Source organism: Oryx dammah, unplaced genomic scaffold (assembly GCF_014754425.2).
Source record: "Oryx dammah isolate SB20612 unplaced genomic scaffold, SCBI_Odam_1.1 HiC_scaffold_1, whole genome shotgun sequence".
NCBI lineage: Eukaryota > Metazoa > Chordata > Mammalia > Artiodactyla > Bovidae > Oryx > Oryx dammah.
In genome coordinates, this window is record NW_024070185.1 from 24,985,242 (window position 1) to 25,000,165 (window position 14,924).

General features: G+C 36.8%; 1 protein-coding gene across 2 annotated transcripts in view; it reads right to left on the bottom strand.

Annotated features, from left to right (window-relative positions):
* ADAMTSL1 (ADAMTS like 1) overlaps positions 1-14,924 on the bottom strand; it is a 797,811-nt gene that overhangs the window by 241,940 nt on the left and 540,947 nt on the right. Inside the window, exons 10-13 of one of the 2 annotated variants that reach the window (XM_040238476.1) lie at positions 12,311-12,361; positions 7,203-7,407; positions 5,751-5,898; positions 3,602-3,686 (exon numbers count right to left, since the gene is read on the bottom strand). In XM_040238476.1, coding sequence (XP_040094410.1) covers positions 3,602-3,686; positions 5,751-5,898; positions 7,203-7,407; positions 12,311-12,361 — 489 coding nt within the window. Of the gene's footprint in view, positions 1-3,523; positions 3,687-5,750; positions 5,899-7,202; positions 7,408-12,310; positions 12,362-14,924 lie in introns of those variants that run through there. The other variant, XM_040238469.1, reaches the window with a different exon arrangement.

A 14,924-nucleotide genomic window follows, 5' to 3' on the forward strand; every position in this document is an offset into this window, starting at 1 on the left:
CTATGGATTGCTCAGCTGACATCCTCAGAAGCAAGTTCACTTTATTGTATTAATTTATACGGTTTTCTGTGCTGAATCTGTTTCACTAGCTAAAGTGCCCCCCACCCCATCTCTTAGTTTCAGTTTGGGTTGGATCTTGTTCATGTTGTCCTGCTCAATCAAGAGAAACAAACATACACTGCTTAAAGATTTTTGAGGTTGGTTGTCAGGGAAACCTGATAAAAACCTATGTGTGGATTAAGGGAAATTATGGTCACCAGTGAAAAGTCAATTTAGAGAGCAAGATTTCTACATGTGGGTTAAGAAATCATTTTCTGCAGATCAAGAAAATAGACTCAGGCAATATTCCTATCTTCATACTATATGAATCAAATACGTTGTAAATAAACCAGTCTGTTGCTGCAGAAAAAAAACATCTAAATGCATTTCTAAATGAAGCTGTAGCTTCGTAAGACAAACCAGATTGTTCCATAGCATGAGATGGGAAAACCTGAATGAACTTTTGTTTAGCTCAAGACATTACCATCATGTGATATTTATTTCAGTTATTCTATGAAACTGATAATTGTATTTGTATCTTCTGCAGGGCATTTAGTTTAGTAGGACAACAAAGCTGGTATATACTCCTATAAAGATTTAGTTATTTTTTTGGCAGTTCAGTTTTCAGTCTTTACTACAGGTTTTTTCTAAACATGTCTTAGAGTGGTTGCTTTCCTACATGTTTTTGGATACAGTACTAACCTATATATATATATATTTTTTTTTCTATTTTAGGGTTACCAAAAGAATCTATTATTCAATAATTGTATCTCCATCTACTAAAGATTTAAAGTTACATATTTTCTTCTAGTATTCAATGAGTCAGGCTAGTGATAATGTTTTCTACTTTACAAAAGGGGAAATAAATGATATTTGCTGTTTTACTACAGGACTCTGAATGTTAACTGGAGCTAAAGCAGGAGATAATAGTCCTGGACCACTATTCCTGATTCTCTTCTCTGATGAGTTCAGAAGTGACAACCACAGCTTCTAAACATTACTGTTTAATTTAAGCAATGTGTGTCCCTTCTGTGGGGAGAAGAAAGACTTGCTGACAGTATATCATTTTTTCATTATAGTATGGAAAATAATTATAGGTTGCTCCATACATTTAGAAACTAGTCTATATGGCATAAAAAGAATTAAGACCATGCAAAATTATGTTTTTAAATTTCAAAATCAATTAAAAAAAGAATGTGACACATAGGACCTTTCTAGGGTTCAGTGCATGAAACATGTAAAGTATATTAAAATGTGGAAACCATATACCTTTCATTACAGCATTCTACAGCTGTCATTTATTTCATTTTGGTATAAAAGTAATTATTGTTCTGAGCATAATATTTATAGTACACATTTCCTTTACCCAGCACTAGCACTCTAATTACAATCTACTTCAATTCAGATTAATCATGCCAAGATGGCAATTCCATTACACCAAGAGTAAAATTTAATAATCTAATATATGGCTATAGTTTCAATGGTTAAAATTATGTGTTTAACTAGTTTAGGGATTTGTTAGGATTAAAGTTAAGCATAATGCATCTTAATCAGAAGTTTAGTGGAAAACACTCATTACTAAAATATGGATATATAATGTTGTGGTCTATGTAATGCTTTTGCAGAAGCATTAAAATTTAGTTATAGCTTTTGTTTAAGAAGTATCTAGTAATGGGAAATGTGTCTAATTATTGGTATAAGATGTTTTGATCTAATTTAAACTTTGCTATATTATTTAACATTGACCATAATGCAATATTACATACATAATTATGCTTTAGACCGCATGACAGAATATAATGTACAGGAGAGCAGAGTTTATTTAGGTAAAATAAAACCTAACTGGCTTTAAATGTATATTAACCTAAGAATACATATAAGGAGTGACTAGCTCCAATTATACGGCATCTTTCTGTCTCAAATAGGACCTTAGTGGATTCAAGAGTTAATATCCCTCTAAAATGAACTGCTTCCTTCCTCTCCAGGAACAAGAAGGCCTGTCAAGCCAGGTACTGGCAGGAGAGAAACAAAAAGTTTTAAGCTTTTATATAGTCACATAAAAGTTGCACTGTAATGTTTAACCACTGACTTTCCTCCAAAGTTCTGTAGTGGTTAGCTGATTTTTCTTAAAGCCTTTCCTCAAAGAAGCAGAAAAAAAAAAAAAAAAGCTGCCGCAACTTTATAACACAGAAATAATCTATGTTTTGCTTCTTATCTTTTAAGAAATGTGTTTGCTCATATATAAACCATTTTTCTGTGAAACAAGTGACTAAGTACCATTTCTTTACAAATTGAACTTTGGTCATTGTACCAATTTGCATTTTGGATTTCTTTTTCAGTCTCTTGATGTTTAGGGTGTGATTCAGAACACAATTTGTATTCTGGCAAACAATATCAGATTTTGATTCAAACAGGATGATTCAGAGGAGAGTCCAGATTGCTTTTAAACATATAGATTACAATGCTAATTTATATATTTAGTAAAATTTAGTAAAGCCTACTAAATGCGAAGAGCCAACTCTTTGGGAAAGACCCTGATCCTGGGGAAGACTGAAGGCAAGAAGAGAAGCCGGCGACAGAGGATGAGATGGTTGGATGGCATCATTGACTTAATGGACGTGAGTTTGAGCAAACTCAGGGAGACAGTGAAGGACAGGGAAGCCTTGCATGCTGAAGTCCATGGGGTGGCAGAGTCAGACATGACTTAGCAACTGAACAACTATATTTGGAAATCATTTTGTATCCTGAATGCTATACTGCGAGCTCTTGGAAGCTCACATAACATGTCATATGTATTAATGCATAGTACTGAGCCTAATGCTTGTATTAAATAAACTAGATAATCATCAGTTGGAGAAATTGCTTTGGACATAGATGAAATTCATCAATAAAGTGCTTTCGCAAATTTTTAAAGATGATGCAGCAGAGAGGCCTATCAGTGTATTCTAGTAGATCAGTATGCAGTTATTTGATCGATCAATCTGTCTCGATTCCTTGTTTTCTCTTGTGAAGCATCTAGTGGTCTTACAGATTTCACGGCCCTGATTAAACTGAGCAGTTGTGTGACCGTGAGCAAGTGGGGCAGAGACCTGGCATCCATCTACTACCGATCCAGCAAGAAAGGGGAAAGAAAAGCTAATGAGTTTCCTTTGCTTTCAGATATATTTCACTTACCCTTTCATTTTTGTGAGTGGCTATACTGCAAAGCTGGGAGATAAGGAGTGTAAAAAGCTGCCTAGGCTTCCACAGCAAATCTATGCTACATCATCAGATGCAGCCTGGACTTTCTTACCTTCAGCCTCTTGGCAAGAGAAAAGACAAGGTCAGATTTTGAAGAAGAGGATAGGCACTACATTTTCATTTTCATAACTCAAAAGATTTAGAGAGCAGTCATGTTTTAGAAACGCTTTGATAAATCTCCAATCTGACAGCCCCAAAGCCTCACTCCACCCTTGGTAAGAGGAGTATACTTAGTTCAGAGCCTATGAAAGCCTGGGTGAGATACCTCTTTCTTTAAACCAATCAGCATCCAAAGCCAAACAACTCATGGTTGAAAACTTACGAGGGCTCTTCCGACACAGCGGCTCCTTCTTCGAATTCTTGGGCTTGTTTGTACCATGGCAGCTTGGCCTCTACCGGAAGCTTTTCTAAGAATTCAGCGCATAGAGACAAAAAAGAAGAGGTTAGAACCAGTTTAGGATTTCAAGGAAATGCTATTTTCCCCTCCCCAGTTCTCAATTTTGTACTACCTAAAAGTTATGATGTTAGTAACTATAAATAATAGGTTTTCAAGTTAATTTCTGTGTATGAGTGCCCTTTATTATGTTGAAGAGTGAAGTCTTTTTATTATGAAAGTTATAACTCTAGGAGCTCAATATGTATATAAAGAATCATCAGAGTATCTTTTCACTATTTCCTCTTGAAAAGATAGAGCACTATTTATCTTTTAAAACAAAATACAGTGGATTATATTGTGATATTTTCATAAATTCTAACTTGTTTTTCTTTTGCTTTTTGGCTAAGTGTGATCTATGCCATACTGTAAAAAACAAAGAAAACTGCCACTCTGAAATTCTCAAAATGTTGCTTTAGACACCTGAATCATGCAGTATCCACCAGAGGTTCACTGACAATTGGAATATGAGGAACTGGGGGTCCACAAACCATAATTTGGCTTGCTTCACATATTTATCTAGCTTTGGTCAAACAATTCAAAATAAGCTTCCTAACAACTTCCTGGAAAAAAAAAAAGAAAACTGTGGAGGAGAAAAATAAAGAGGGAGGTTATAAGTGCTCCTACATAAATAACTGCCAAGATTTGCATTCTGACATATTTATTAGAGTCATTTATAGGCATATTTGCCTTTATAGTATGAGCCAGTGAGGTTCTATTACCATTTTATAACATATAATTATAAAGATGAAAGAAATATATCTATATATACATATACCATAGAATTATATGGCATTTTAATGATGTTTAGTGAGCCAGACTCACTACCTAGTTGTGAAAATACAGATTTTACTCCTGACAGTTACCCACAAACTGCTTTTCTTTCTCTGAAGTGGCTGGGTAAAGACAAACAAATAAAAAATGCATTATTTTAAGCTGGGGCATCACTTTTTATCCTCTACGTGCAACAACTATTTAGAAAACAAAGCCAGTGAGAAATGTAAAACTGCCCAAGCCAAAAGGATTTGCTAACATTTTGAACCCAGCAAATGGTTCCAAATATACATACATAGTTTTATAACTAGCTCACCTCTCCAAGATAAAGGAACTTGGTCAATGAAGGTGTCTATGACAGCTTGAACCATCCCTGTTTTTCAATAATGAGCATTCAGCTTAGCATGAATAGTAGGCTTGTACTATTTTACTGTCTTTTTGAATTGACTCTGCCAGCTGTATCAGTGGCCTCTGATCCTCCTATATTTGAGGACACTAATGATACTCAAGAGCTGAAGGTAATATTCGTGGAAAACTTATAATAGGCAAGGCAGTGGATTGTAGACATCGATAGATTTATTCTAATTTTCCTTTCAAATTATGATTCTGGAGTCCAGTTTCATGTTAATTTTTAATTTTAAAGCTTTTAATATAAAAAGCAACAACTTTTTGTTGTTGTTTTGTTAGTATGAGGTATGGTATATTTCATGCTTAGCAAAGCAGACAGTTTGGATTCACTGCCTTTTTTTTTTTAAACTGAGGTGTAGTTAATTTACAATGTTGTATCAGTTTCAAGTATATAGCAAGGTGATTCAGTGATATACATACATATATTTATGTATATATATATATACACACATTTATTGATTAATTGATTTAAGCCCTCTTTCTTTTTTATTTGATGAATCTTACTGCCTTGTTTTTAATAGCAAGCAATGTGAATAGTAAATCACACATATACTTCTATAATATCTTTATAATATCTCCCTTCAAGTAGATCTGATCTTTTTTTTTCAGCAGCAGTCTTCCATTAATTTTCTGACTCAGGAGAGAATTACATCAATACATAGTGGTTAAAAACAATTTGCAAGCAAAACTATTGCAAAGACTTTTAGAAATAGTTAAGTCCATTTAGTAGAGTCTAAGATACAAAGGATAGTTATAAAGAACACTTGGGATACTTAAAAGTATTCCAAGGAATTGAAAACAGCAGTGAATACACACAACCATGACAAGATTGGTTACAGAGCCCCCATCAAGTTACCTTTGGGTTTATAGCAGGGAGTGGGTATGATGCATTCCTCTTTTATGTGGGGCTTGGTTTTGGGGCTACAGCCTCCGGTGTGCACTTCCCGATGGTCGATGCAGAGGACCACACGGTACCTGAGGCCCTGGCCACACGTCACTGTACACTGGAAGGAGAACGCAAGAAAGGAGACTCATAGGCAAAGCCTTGTTTACTGTTCCTCACTTCCCACCTGAGACTCTTTAAACGGCTGCTTCTACAGAAGGGCTCCTGGTGGCTTTATATCACTTCTTACTAGTCACGGGATCTTTGTTCTGTTGGGCTATTTCTGTGTGAAGGCAGCTGAACATTAAATCATTGGCAATTTCTTCACTTTGGATTAGTCAGTTAGCCGTTCTTAAGCACACACTGTGTGCAAAGTCCCAAACCAAGCAGCAAAGAGAAGCAGAAAAGAAATTATAGAGTGTGCCTGATTTTTGATTACCAAGACTGCATGTTAATTTTATTCAGTCACTTTGCTAATGATTGTTAGGTCTAAAGTATGAAAAATGCCAGCTCCCACATGGACATTAAATTTTTAAAATTTCCATCATTGCTAATTTATATTGCAGCATGGCTGATCCAACTGATAACAGTGGCATGGAAAAATGATGAAAGGAACTAATTGGTTCCACATGCTTGGGAGCAAGTCTAGATAGAAAGAGACATCACAGCTCTAATCTGCAGCCACAAAGCCATGTGAGTAACCTGTGGCCATCTCTGTGGCTGAGGACACATCATTCCATCTCACTTTTCCAACTCCTTTGCCACTTCACACCTTTTGGCACTAGAATCCAGGAGCTTCCCCCCCGCCCCCCAGTTAATGTTTTATGTTTAAGCTGCTGCAGTGTCTTTCCTAATGTCCAGACTATTTTCATTTTAGTTAATCCTGCTTCACCTCCATTCTAATTACATTGCTATTTTCATCTTTTTTTCCCAATGAGTAATAGACATAGATTTCATCTTAATCCACTGAAGACACTTTTTTGGACATAGAAAAAATATAAGAAACAAAAAATGAAATCAAACTTTTGGTCTGCTGTGCTCAACCATCAGAACAGCTTACACAGCTTCAGGCTCATTCAGCCTCAGCTACTCATGGCAGACACTTGCCTCCCCTTGTTACTTAAGAGAACATTATGGGGAGTGATAGCGGCTTCTTGAAGTCACTTGAAGAAAAAGATGTGTGTGTATAAGCATGCATGCTAAATATACATATACATACATATATATATATATATATTTTCCTACTCATTTACTTTTGGCTGTGCTTGATTTGGGGTAAGCCTACTCCAGGGTCTATACGAGTAGGCATCTAGACCCCTCAGATGGAGAAGTGGGGAGGTGGACAGAGTAGCTGGTGGGGTGATGATGCGGAGAGGGAAGAATGGACTTACTCTCCTAATGAACAAAGAAAGAAGTCACAGTTACCGGAGACCACTCCTGTGCCAGCCATTTAGGGCAGTCAAAAATGTTGCAGGGCTGCACGGTGGGCATCTTAGGGGTGTACATGCATTTCCACTCTTCTGCTGAGCTGACATGCCCCTGGATGTCCTCCTCCACACAGGAAACTGCCCGGTTCTGGATGCCCCCTCCACATGAGGAGGAGCACGCGGTCCATGGGGTGGCCTCCCACCTACAGAAGCAAGGTGAGTCATCAGGGCAGACCTGCACACTGCCCACCTCCTCCGTGAGCTTTCCCACCACTCCCTCCCCAGTGCCCATCAGGGCAATAGGTTCTGAGAGGCTGAGCTCTAGAGAACCGAAAGCCAGCGACTGCCCAAAGTCTGCTGAGTCAGAGAGGATTCAATGCTGGCAAAAGTGCTCTGTCAGCCTTGAAGCTCTACACAGATGTAAGAAATTACTCTCAGAACTGTCTACAAGGCTATCTGTGGGGTCCATCAACTACTCAAAAGAGGGCTGTTCAGTACTTTTACTTATAGTTTCAATATATATTTTCTCTGTATGTGTATTTGTGTGGGTGTATGTATATTTATGTATAATATTTATATTATTTTATATTTTATAAATATATATTTGCATCTATCCAACATCTGTGTATCTAAATATCTATCTTAAGACTAAAATTGGTTAATCAATTAACTCTAATAGTTTTTACCTGGGCTAATACTTCTCACTTTCAGCACAATACTTCATTACTTAGCTTCTGGATACTTTTACATGAGGAGCTCACGAAAGATCAAGGTAAACTAAACACCCTTTCTCCCTTGGTTCTACGGTCATCAACTTTGGGACTGCATGGATTCAGTATAATTCTGATGTTCAAACTGTATCATCATTAAGAAGCCAAAGTGTCAATATAGGTGTTACCTATGTGTTCCCTAGTTGCTGGGGTGAGGTACTGACAGTTAGCACTCCTCCAATCAAGAACTCCTGGAACAATGAAAAGTTTGGCTTTGGTTCAAAAGCTCATGGCATTGGAATCTACGTATACAGTAAAGTAAGGGGAAAAATAACAATGTTGTCAACAGCATTTAAGATAATTTCACTGATTTTTCAATTCTCTCCACAGCCTGATGCATTTGAGACCAGAGGCAGAGAGATATCTTTGCCTGATTCTTCTTGGAGGTTTAGAGAATGTCAAATTTGTAAGAACAGAAATGCACGGGCTAGTTTTTCTTTCTTGCCCATCTAGTCTGCTTGTTTATGAGGACTGGTAAGGCACTCTAAGAATTTCTCTTAAAATTATGAGAGATACGATTTTAATGAGAGAGAAATAAAATGTCACCAAGTTGATCCACTTGAATAGTTAAATCTAAAAACACTGCCCAGGCATGCCGTGGAGATGTGAACTACCCTTTACATGGGATTTCACGTGCATTGTGAGCCTGATTTCTCTTTTGCACGAGCCTGGATAACATGTGTTTCCCACTTACAGAGAATTTTCCTCCACAATTCTCTGTACTGTTCAAGTCTAGGCAACAACTGTTATCTCCACTGCCAACAGCCCAAACATGCTGCCAAATACAATATTTTCCTCTGCATATTTCCCCAGGAGACACAGAAGAAAATGTTATTATGGGGAAACTGAGGCCCTCTGGTTAGTCCTTTGGAGAATCTCTGTTCCCTTTCAATAGAAGGAAGCAGCTCTGTAGAGTTTCTCTTCCAAAAGGGTGAGACCAATTCTCATTTGTCTCCATGTAAATCTCTGGAGAGCTGGAAGTGGATAACAGGTCTGATTCAGACTAAAATTAAGCTGAACGTATAAGAACCAATTCACATTAGACTCGATTTGACAGTGAACTGGGAATATGCTTTTGAATGGGCATTTAATCTCTTAAAACATTAAGATGCCATAAAAAGCACACTTCCTAATTGGTACTCTAATATCCCTAAAGTTGACCCTTCTGAAGAGAGAGTGATTAATTTCTGTCTCAACACTTGGACCTGATCCATGGTGTAATTTCATAAACAGTAATAAGTATCCTTTTCATTGTCAGTGATCACGGAAAGACAAATGATGTGAATATTATTTCAGGTATTTATAGTATGGTTCCAGGATTAACTATAGTTCTATATGTGAAAAACTATAATGCAAATCCTTGCATAATAATAGGATTATGTGGAATTTCAAAGAAAAACATCTTTGTTCTTTAAAGAAAGTATAACAATAGCTCAGAGAGGACATCAGTTAGAATTTCTCAAAACAGGGGCCAGGTAAGTATTTGGGAAAAAAAAACTATATATATATATCCAAGAATCTTGCCCTAGAAGAATAACAGATGAGGTCATATATTTTAACTCCTTTGGCTTTTAATTTTTAAAGTCCATTGTGTATTTAGTTTAAGAAATTCTCAAAATTAATGATTATGTGGAAAAATTGCAAAAATTAATTATAAATTAAAGATAATTCATCAGACTGTGTTCTTAAATTATATTCAAATATGATCATAGTCAAAGACTGAAAGCAAGAAAAAACAATTAAAAATTCATTCACTGTGTTTTGTATCTACACTTGTGGTCTTAAACACATTTAAATAATTTCAGTACACAAAGTCTGGATCAGTAAGTAGCTGCCCTCAGAGAAACATTTTGAGTCTTTATTCTTCTTAAGAAAGAAGAATATCCATAGAAATATTCATAGAAATAGCTTCCATTTACTAAGGCTTTATCACTAAAGCAGAATATCTAACTTCAGAATTAATTTAGTAACAGAAGTACATGGGCTAAGAAATACAGTCTGTTTATCGCCTAGTTGTCTTCTCCCATTGTGATGCATGGACAAGCCAAAGTGCATAAGACAGGGTGCAAACAAACATCAAGCGCGTTCATCTCAATCTGCCATTGAGAATACATCTTCAAGCACGCGGGGGACGTCTGAATATATAAGAAATCAAGTTTAACCTAGGACAGGCATTAGTCACACCAGAGAAATATAAACAGGAGAGATCATAGACATGGAAGAAATTGAAGAGGACTGTTAGAGGACAAACATCAACTTGATGTTCTTACCCCTGACATCCAACTATGCCTTTATCTTGAATCACATGGGCTTTGCACAGCCAGATACATGTGTCCTATGAATACTTACTTTATAGATATGGGGGTTGAAATCAAAGAAATCTTGGTTCAGTTAAATTGATATTTCTCTGTTTTCATTCCATTTTTTTTTTCATGTTTGGTTCTGGATCAAACCAGCAAAAGCATACAACAGCAGCATTCTTAAGTCATTTATTGTCTTTATCAATATAGGCATAGGAAAAAGGGAGGGAGCTGATGAATGAAGTAACTCCTCAGTGAAAAACACTTTTAAAAAATCCCTAAACAATTATATATAGCATTAACCAAGTGCCCCCTTTCTTTGCACCACCATTAAAATGGTGAAAAGTAAGTTTCGTGCTAGTCACTAGAAGTATTTAAGTAGAGCCTGGATAACACTTGCATTGGTTTATACGTGTGTGCGTGTATATGTACGCTGCTGCTGCTGCTTAGTCGCTCAGTCATGTCTGACTCTTTGTGACCCTATGAAGTGTAGCCTGCCAGGCTCCTCTGTCCATGGGATTCTCTAAGCAAGAATACTGGAGTGGGTTGCCATGCCCTCCTTTAGAGGATCTTCCTGATCCAGGGATCAAACCCCAGTCTCCTGCATTGCAGGCAGAGTCTTTACTGCTGAGCCACCAGGGAAGCCCATGTACGTGTGTGTGTGTACATATATGCATGTATGTATACATATATTGGAATGCATCTGCAGTGAGTGAGTGAAAGTTGCTCAGTTGTGTCAGACTCCTTGTGACCTCATGGACTATACAGTCCACGGAATTCTCCAGGCCAGAATACTGGAGTGGGTAGACTTTCCCTTCTCCAGAGGACCTTCCTGAACCAGGAATTGAACCAGAGTTTCCTGCATTGCAGGCAGATTCTTTATCAACTGAGCTATGAGGGAAGCATCTGCAGTAAATACACACTTATGCCTATTTGTGTAAATATATGTGTTTACACATGTGTGCTGAGTGGATGTGAAGGGTGGGAGAATGAAGCATCACTGGGCAGCTGAACTAAAAAACCTCAAGGTCCCCTTTTTTGTAGTTAAATTCAAAGTATTTGAAGGTTTTCAATCAAACTTTGCTTTATTTTACAGTTCCAAGTACAATCATTTTGAGGGCTTTGCTTAGTTTGAGATGGAGCAAACCACCATGGATTATTTCCAACTATTTGTGATCTGACTTAAACCTTGGGTTCTAAACAGCAGCTGACTCTCTGAAGTCTCAGTGAGGGAGGACAAGAGAGCAAAGGTCTTGCTTAGCACAGAGGTGGCTTCAACCTCAAGTCTAATTTCTGCTCTCTGGGGGTCTGTTTCTAAGGTGGCAGGCGATATGCTCAGTAGTTAGCATGTTTTTCAGCTTCTCCAGTTTTCTTATAAATATATTAATAAAGAGAATAAGTTCTTTGAAAAGTTTCTCAGTCACTTTAATGATATTTTCTAGTTTTAGAAAATACTGTACTTTAAAAAAGCAATGCAGTACCTGGAATATTCTGTTTTGGAAAATAACAAAACTCCCCTCCCCATCAAATGTTATGAACAATAAGGATATGAAAAAACTGCCTTTTTGTATTTAATTAATTTCTCTGGAACAAAAAGAAGGATATTCAAAACCCCTATGCAGAGTAATACCACATCTGGAATTTCACATTTGTGGTATTTGGATAATAATTCAGGCAGTGTTTGTTTAACAGTTAGCAACAGTGCTTTAATGACTAGGGTCCTATTGCAGAGGAAACACAGAAAAGGACAAAGGGAGTGAAAGAAAGACATAACATAAACCCATACACTGTATCTAATCAGAGTGAATTACTGCGTCCACTGCAATGTAATCCAACCCTATCTTAAAACGGTTTTTGAATGACAAGCTTACAGTCTGAGCAGACCAGTGTTATTCAAAAGCAAAGTTCAGGAGGGATTGCAAAATATACTATCTACCATCTTATTTTTTTTACAGAAAAACACAAAATCTAGTATATATATAAGAAGCAGAAGACTGAATTACTAATTCTAGCATCAGGATGATTGATTTACGTACCGAGGAAGGGGATGGTAGATGTCATAGGGCATGATCTGCTTGTATCCGTCACTGTTAGGAACAATAATGCCAACCCTCTGAGTAGAAGGTACACACAATAAAATAAACACTAAATGATTACATTAAACAATTTTTTAGACAAATGCAAAATAACATTAATAAATCATCTCTAAAAAAACAACACTAGAACAGTTCAATATCTTTATGCTAGCATCCTTTTGAGGATGGGGCAAGTTCTTTGACAGGGCACCGTTTACTATAATTAGTTCTCTGATCCAAGCAGGAAATACCAGGGGAAAGGGTGGTGGCAAGAAAACTTGGCACCTCATCATTAACTATGACACAATAAGCTTGTAAATGTTCTTTAATCGCCCCAATTATACATCCTATGAGGTCATTATGATCATCATTATTAATGTTACTTCCAGATGCTCACCAAGCAATTTTATAGTTACTGTCTTGTTCCTGATGAAAGAGAGAGCTATATGTAAGAGTATGTACCTGGGGACTGACAATACTACGTACTGTGCATTAGCAAATAAATGCACTTTTGGCAGATCTAAGGACCTGAGTAAAATCTGGAGAGCAGCCACTTGGTTATAATAAAAACGGAAGGGGAATGAGTGAACACAGTAGACAACTATCAACAAAAGCATGTTCCCTACCAAAACAAAGGTAGGGCAGTTAAAATGAGATAATAAAGATGAAACATCTTTTTTGGTGGTCTATAAAATGTGATATGGTGTTAACTGGTGGTGGTTGTGATTGTTTTGACTGTTGTTAGTATATCTGGTGCCCTGGGAAACTTGTGAGATTTAAGGATAAAGATTAAAGGAGCCAGAAGAACTGATATTTTAGGCTATACGGCTAATGGATTCACAAGATATGATATTATATGAATATATATTATATGATATTATATGATATTATGTGAAAGTCCTCAGAGGCCTTTGCTGCTGCTAAGTCGCTTCAGTCGTGTCCGACTCTGTGCGACCCCATAGACGGCAGCCCACCAGGCTCCCCCGTCCCTGGGATTCTCCAGGCAGGAACACTGGAGTGGGTTGCCATTTCTTTCTCCAATGCATGAAAGTGAAAAGTGAAAGTGAAGTCGCTCAGTTGAGTCTGACTCTTAGCAACCCCATGGACTGCAGCCCACCAGGCTCCTCCATCCATGGGATTTTCCAGGCAAGAGTAATGGAGTGGGGTGCCATTAATGGATTCACCAGATATGATATTATATATTCATATAATATCCTCAGAGGCCTTTAGGACTCTAATAAAGTACAGGAACCTACCTCACTGATTTCAAGTAAAGCCTCCAATTGACAAGACTTTCTTCTTGCTGAGCCCCCTAACTTGTGGGAGATTTATGACTCATGAATCTTAGATAAAACAAACTCTCTATCAAGAGTGGGAGGCTGAGCTCAATCAGTGGATGTCATGTATTTGCTGGGGCAAAGCATGGTAGGTCGTGAGCACTTATTTTACAACTGACAAATGATAGCAACTTCCTCTTCTGAAAACTCAAGGAACTCATGTATTTTAATCTGGGATGAATGGGTGAGTATATATTTATATATCCATATTCAGTAAAATGTTTATGTAAAAATGAACATATTAAGACTCACTTTGGCCTTATGCTCTGATACAGAATGATATAGCATGTGATTTTAATATGGCTAGCAAACCTGAGCTTTTGGGTAGAAACAGTGAGCTAGGTATACTATGGAACAGAAAGAAAAAAAATAGTACTGGCTGGACATCATGACAGATAAGGAGGAAAAGATGGAGTAATAAAAAGGGTAGTTCCTGGAGAAATTACTAAAAGGTAAGGGAAAATTAAGTTTGAGAGAAAATGGGAAACGAATCTTTGAATGTAGATTTCTCAAGAAGTACAAACATTGGAGAACTAATTTAGTTATCTCACATGACTAAGTTTTCTTTAGTTGATTTGAATGGCTAAAGGTATTCACTTATATGATTAAATGTTCATGGTACATGTATGTACATTACCCTTCAGTAACAATGTTCATGAAAATGAATGATGCCTTTTGAGGAAGCTCAAAATCCCGAGACTCTTAATGAACACAAGAATGGGATGAATATTAACATTAAACTTTTCTCCATGTTTTTCCAAGATACAGAAACATCCTATTCATTTTGATCTTATTTTGACAAGAAATCAGATATGAAAGGTAAATCCTGTCTTTTTTAGGATCATGTGATCACTTCCCAGTAATTCTGCCTAATCATTAAGGAAAATTTTTTTCTAAAAGAACTGTTTTTGAACATGCGTTCCCATGTACACCCATGGTGGATTCATGTCAATGTATGGCAAAACCAATACAGAATTGTAAAGTAAAAAAAAAAAAAAAAAAAGTAAAAAAAAAAAAGAACTGTTTTTGATAGAATTCCAACCTTCCAAAGTTCTTCTAATAACCTAGGTCTGATGGTAGATAATTAAGGACTACATAGAACTGACTTTGCAGTTATATTTTCACTAACCCTAGTATCTTTTCTCATGCCTAGATCGAGATCTAAATGTACAAATGTATATGGCAGCCTTCTTTCCTGGAAAGATTTATAGTTATGGTTTGTCATTCTGAATATTAGA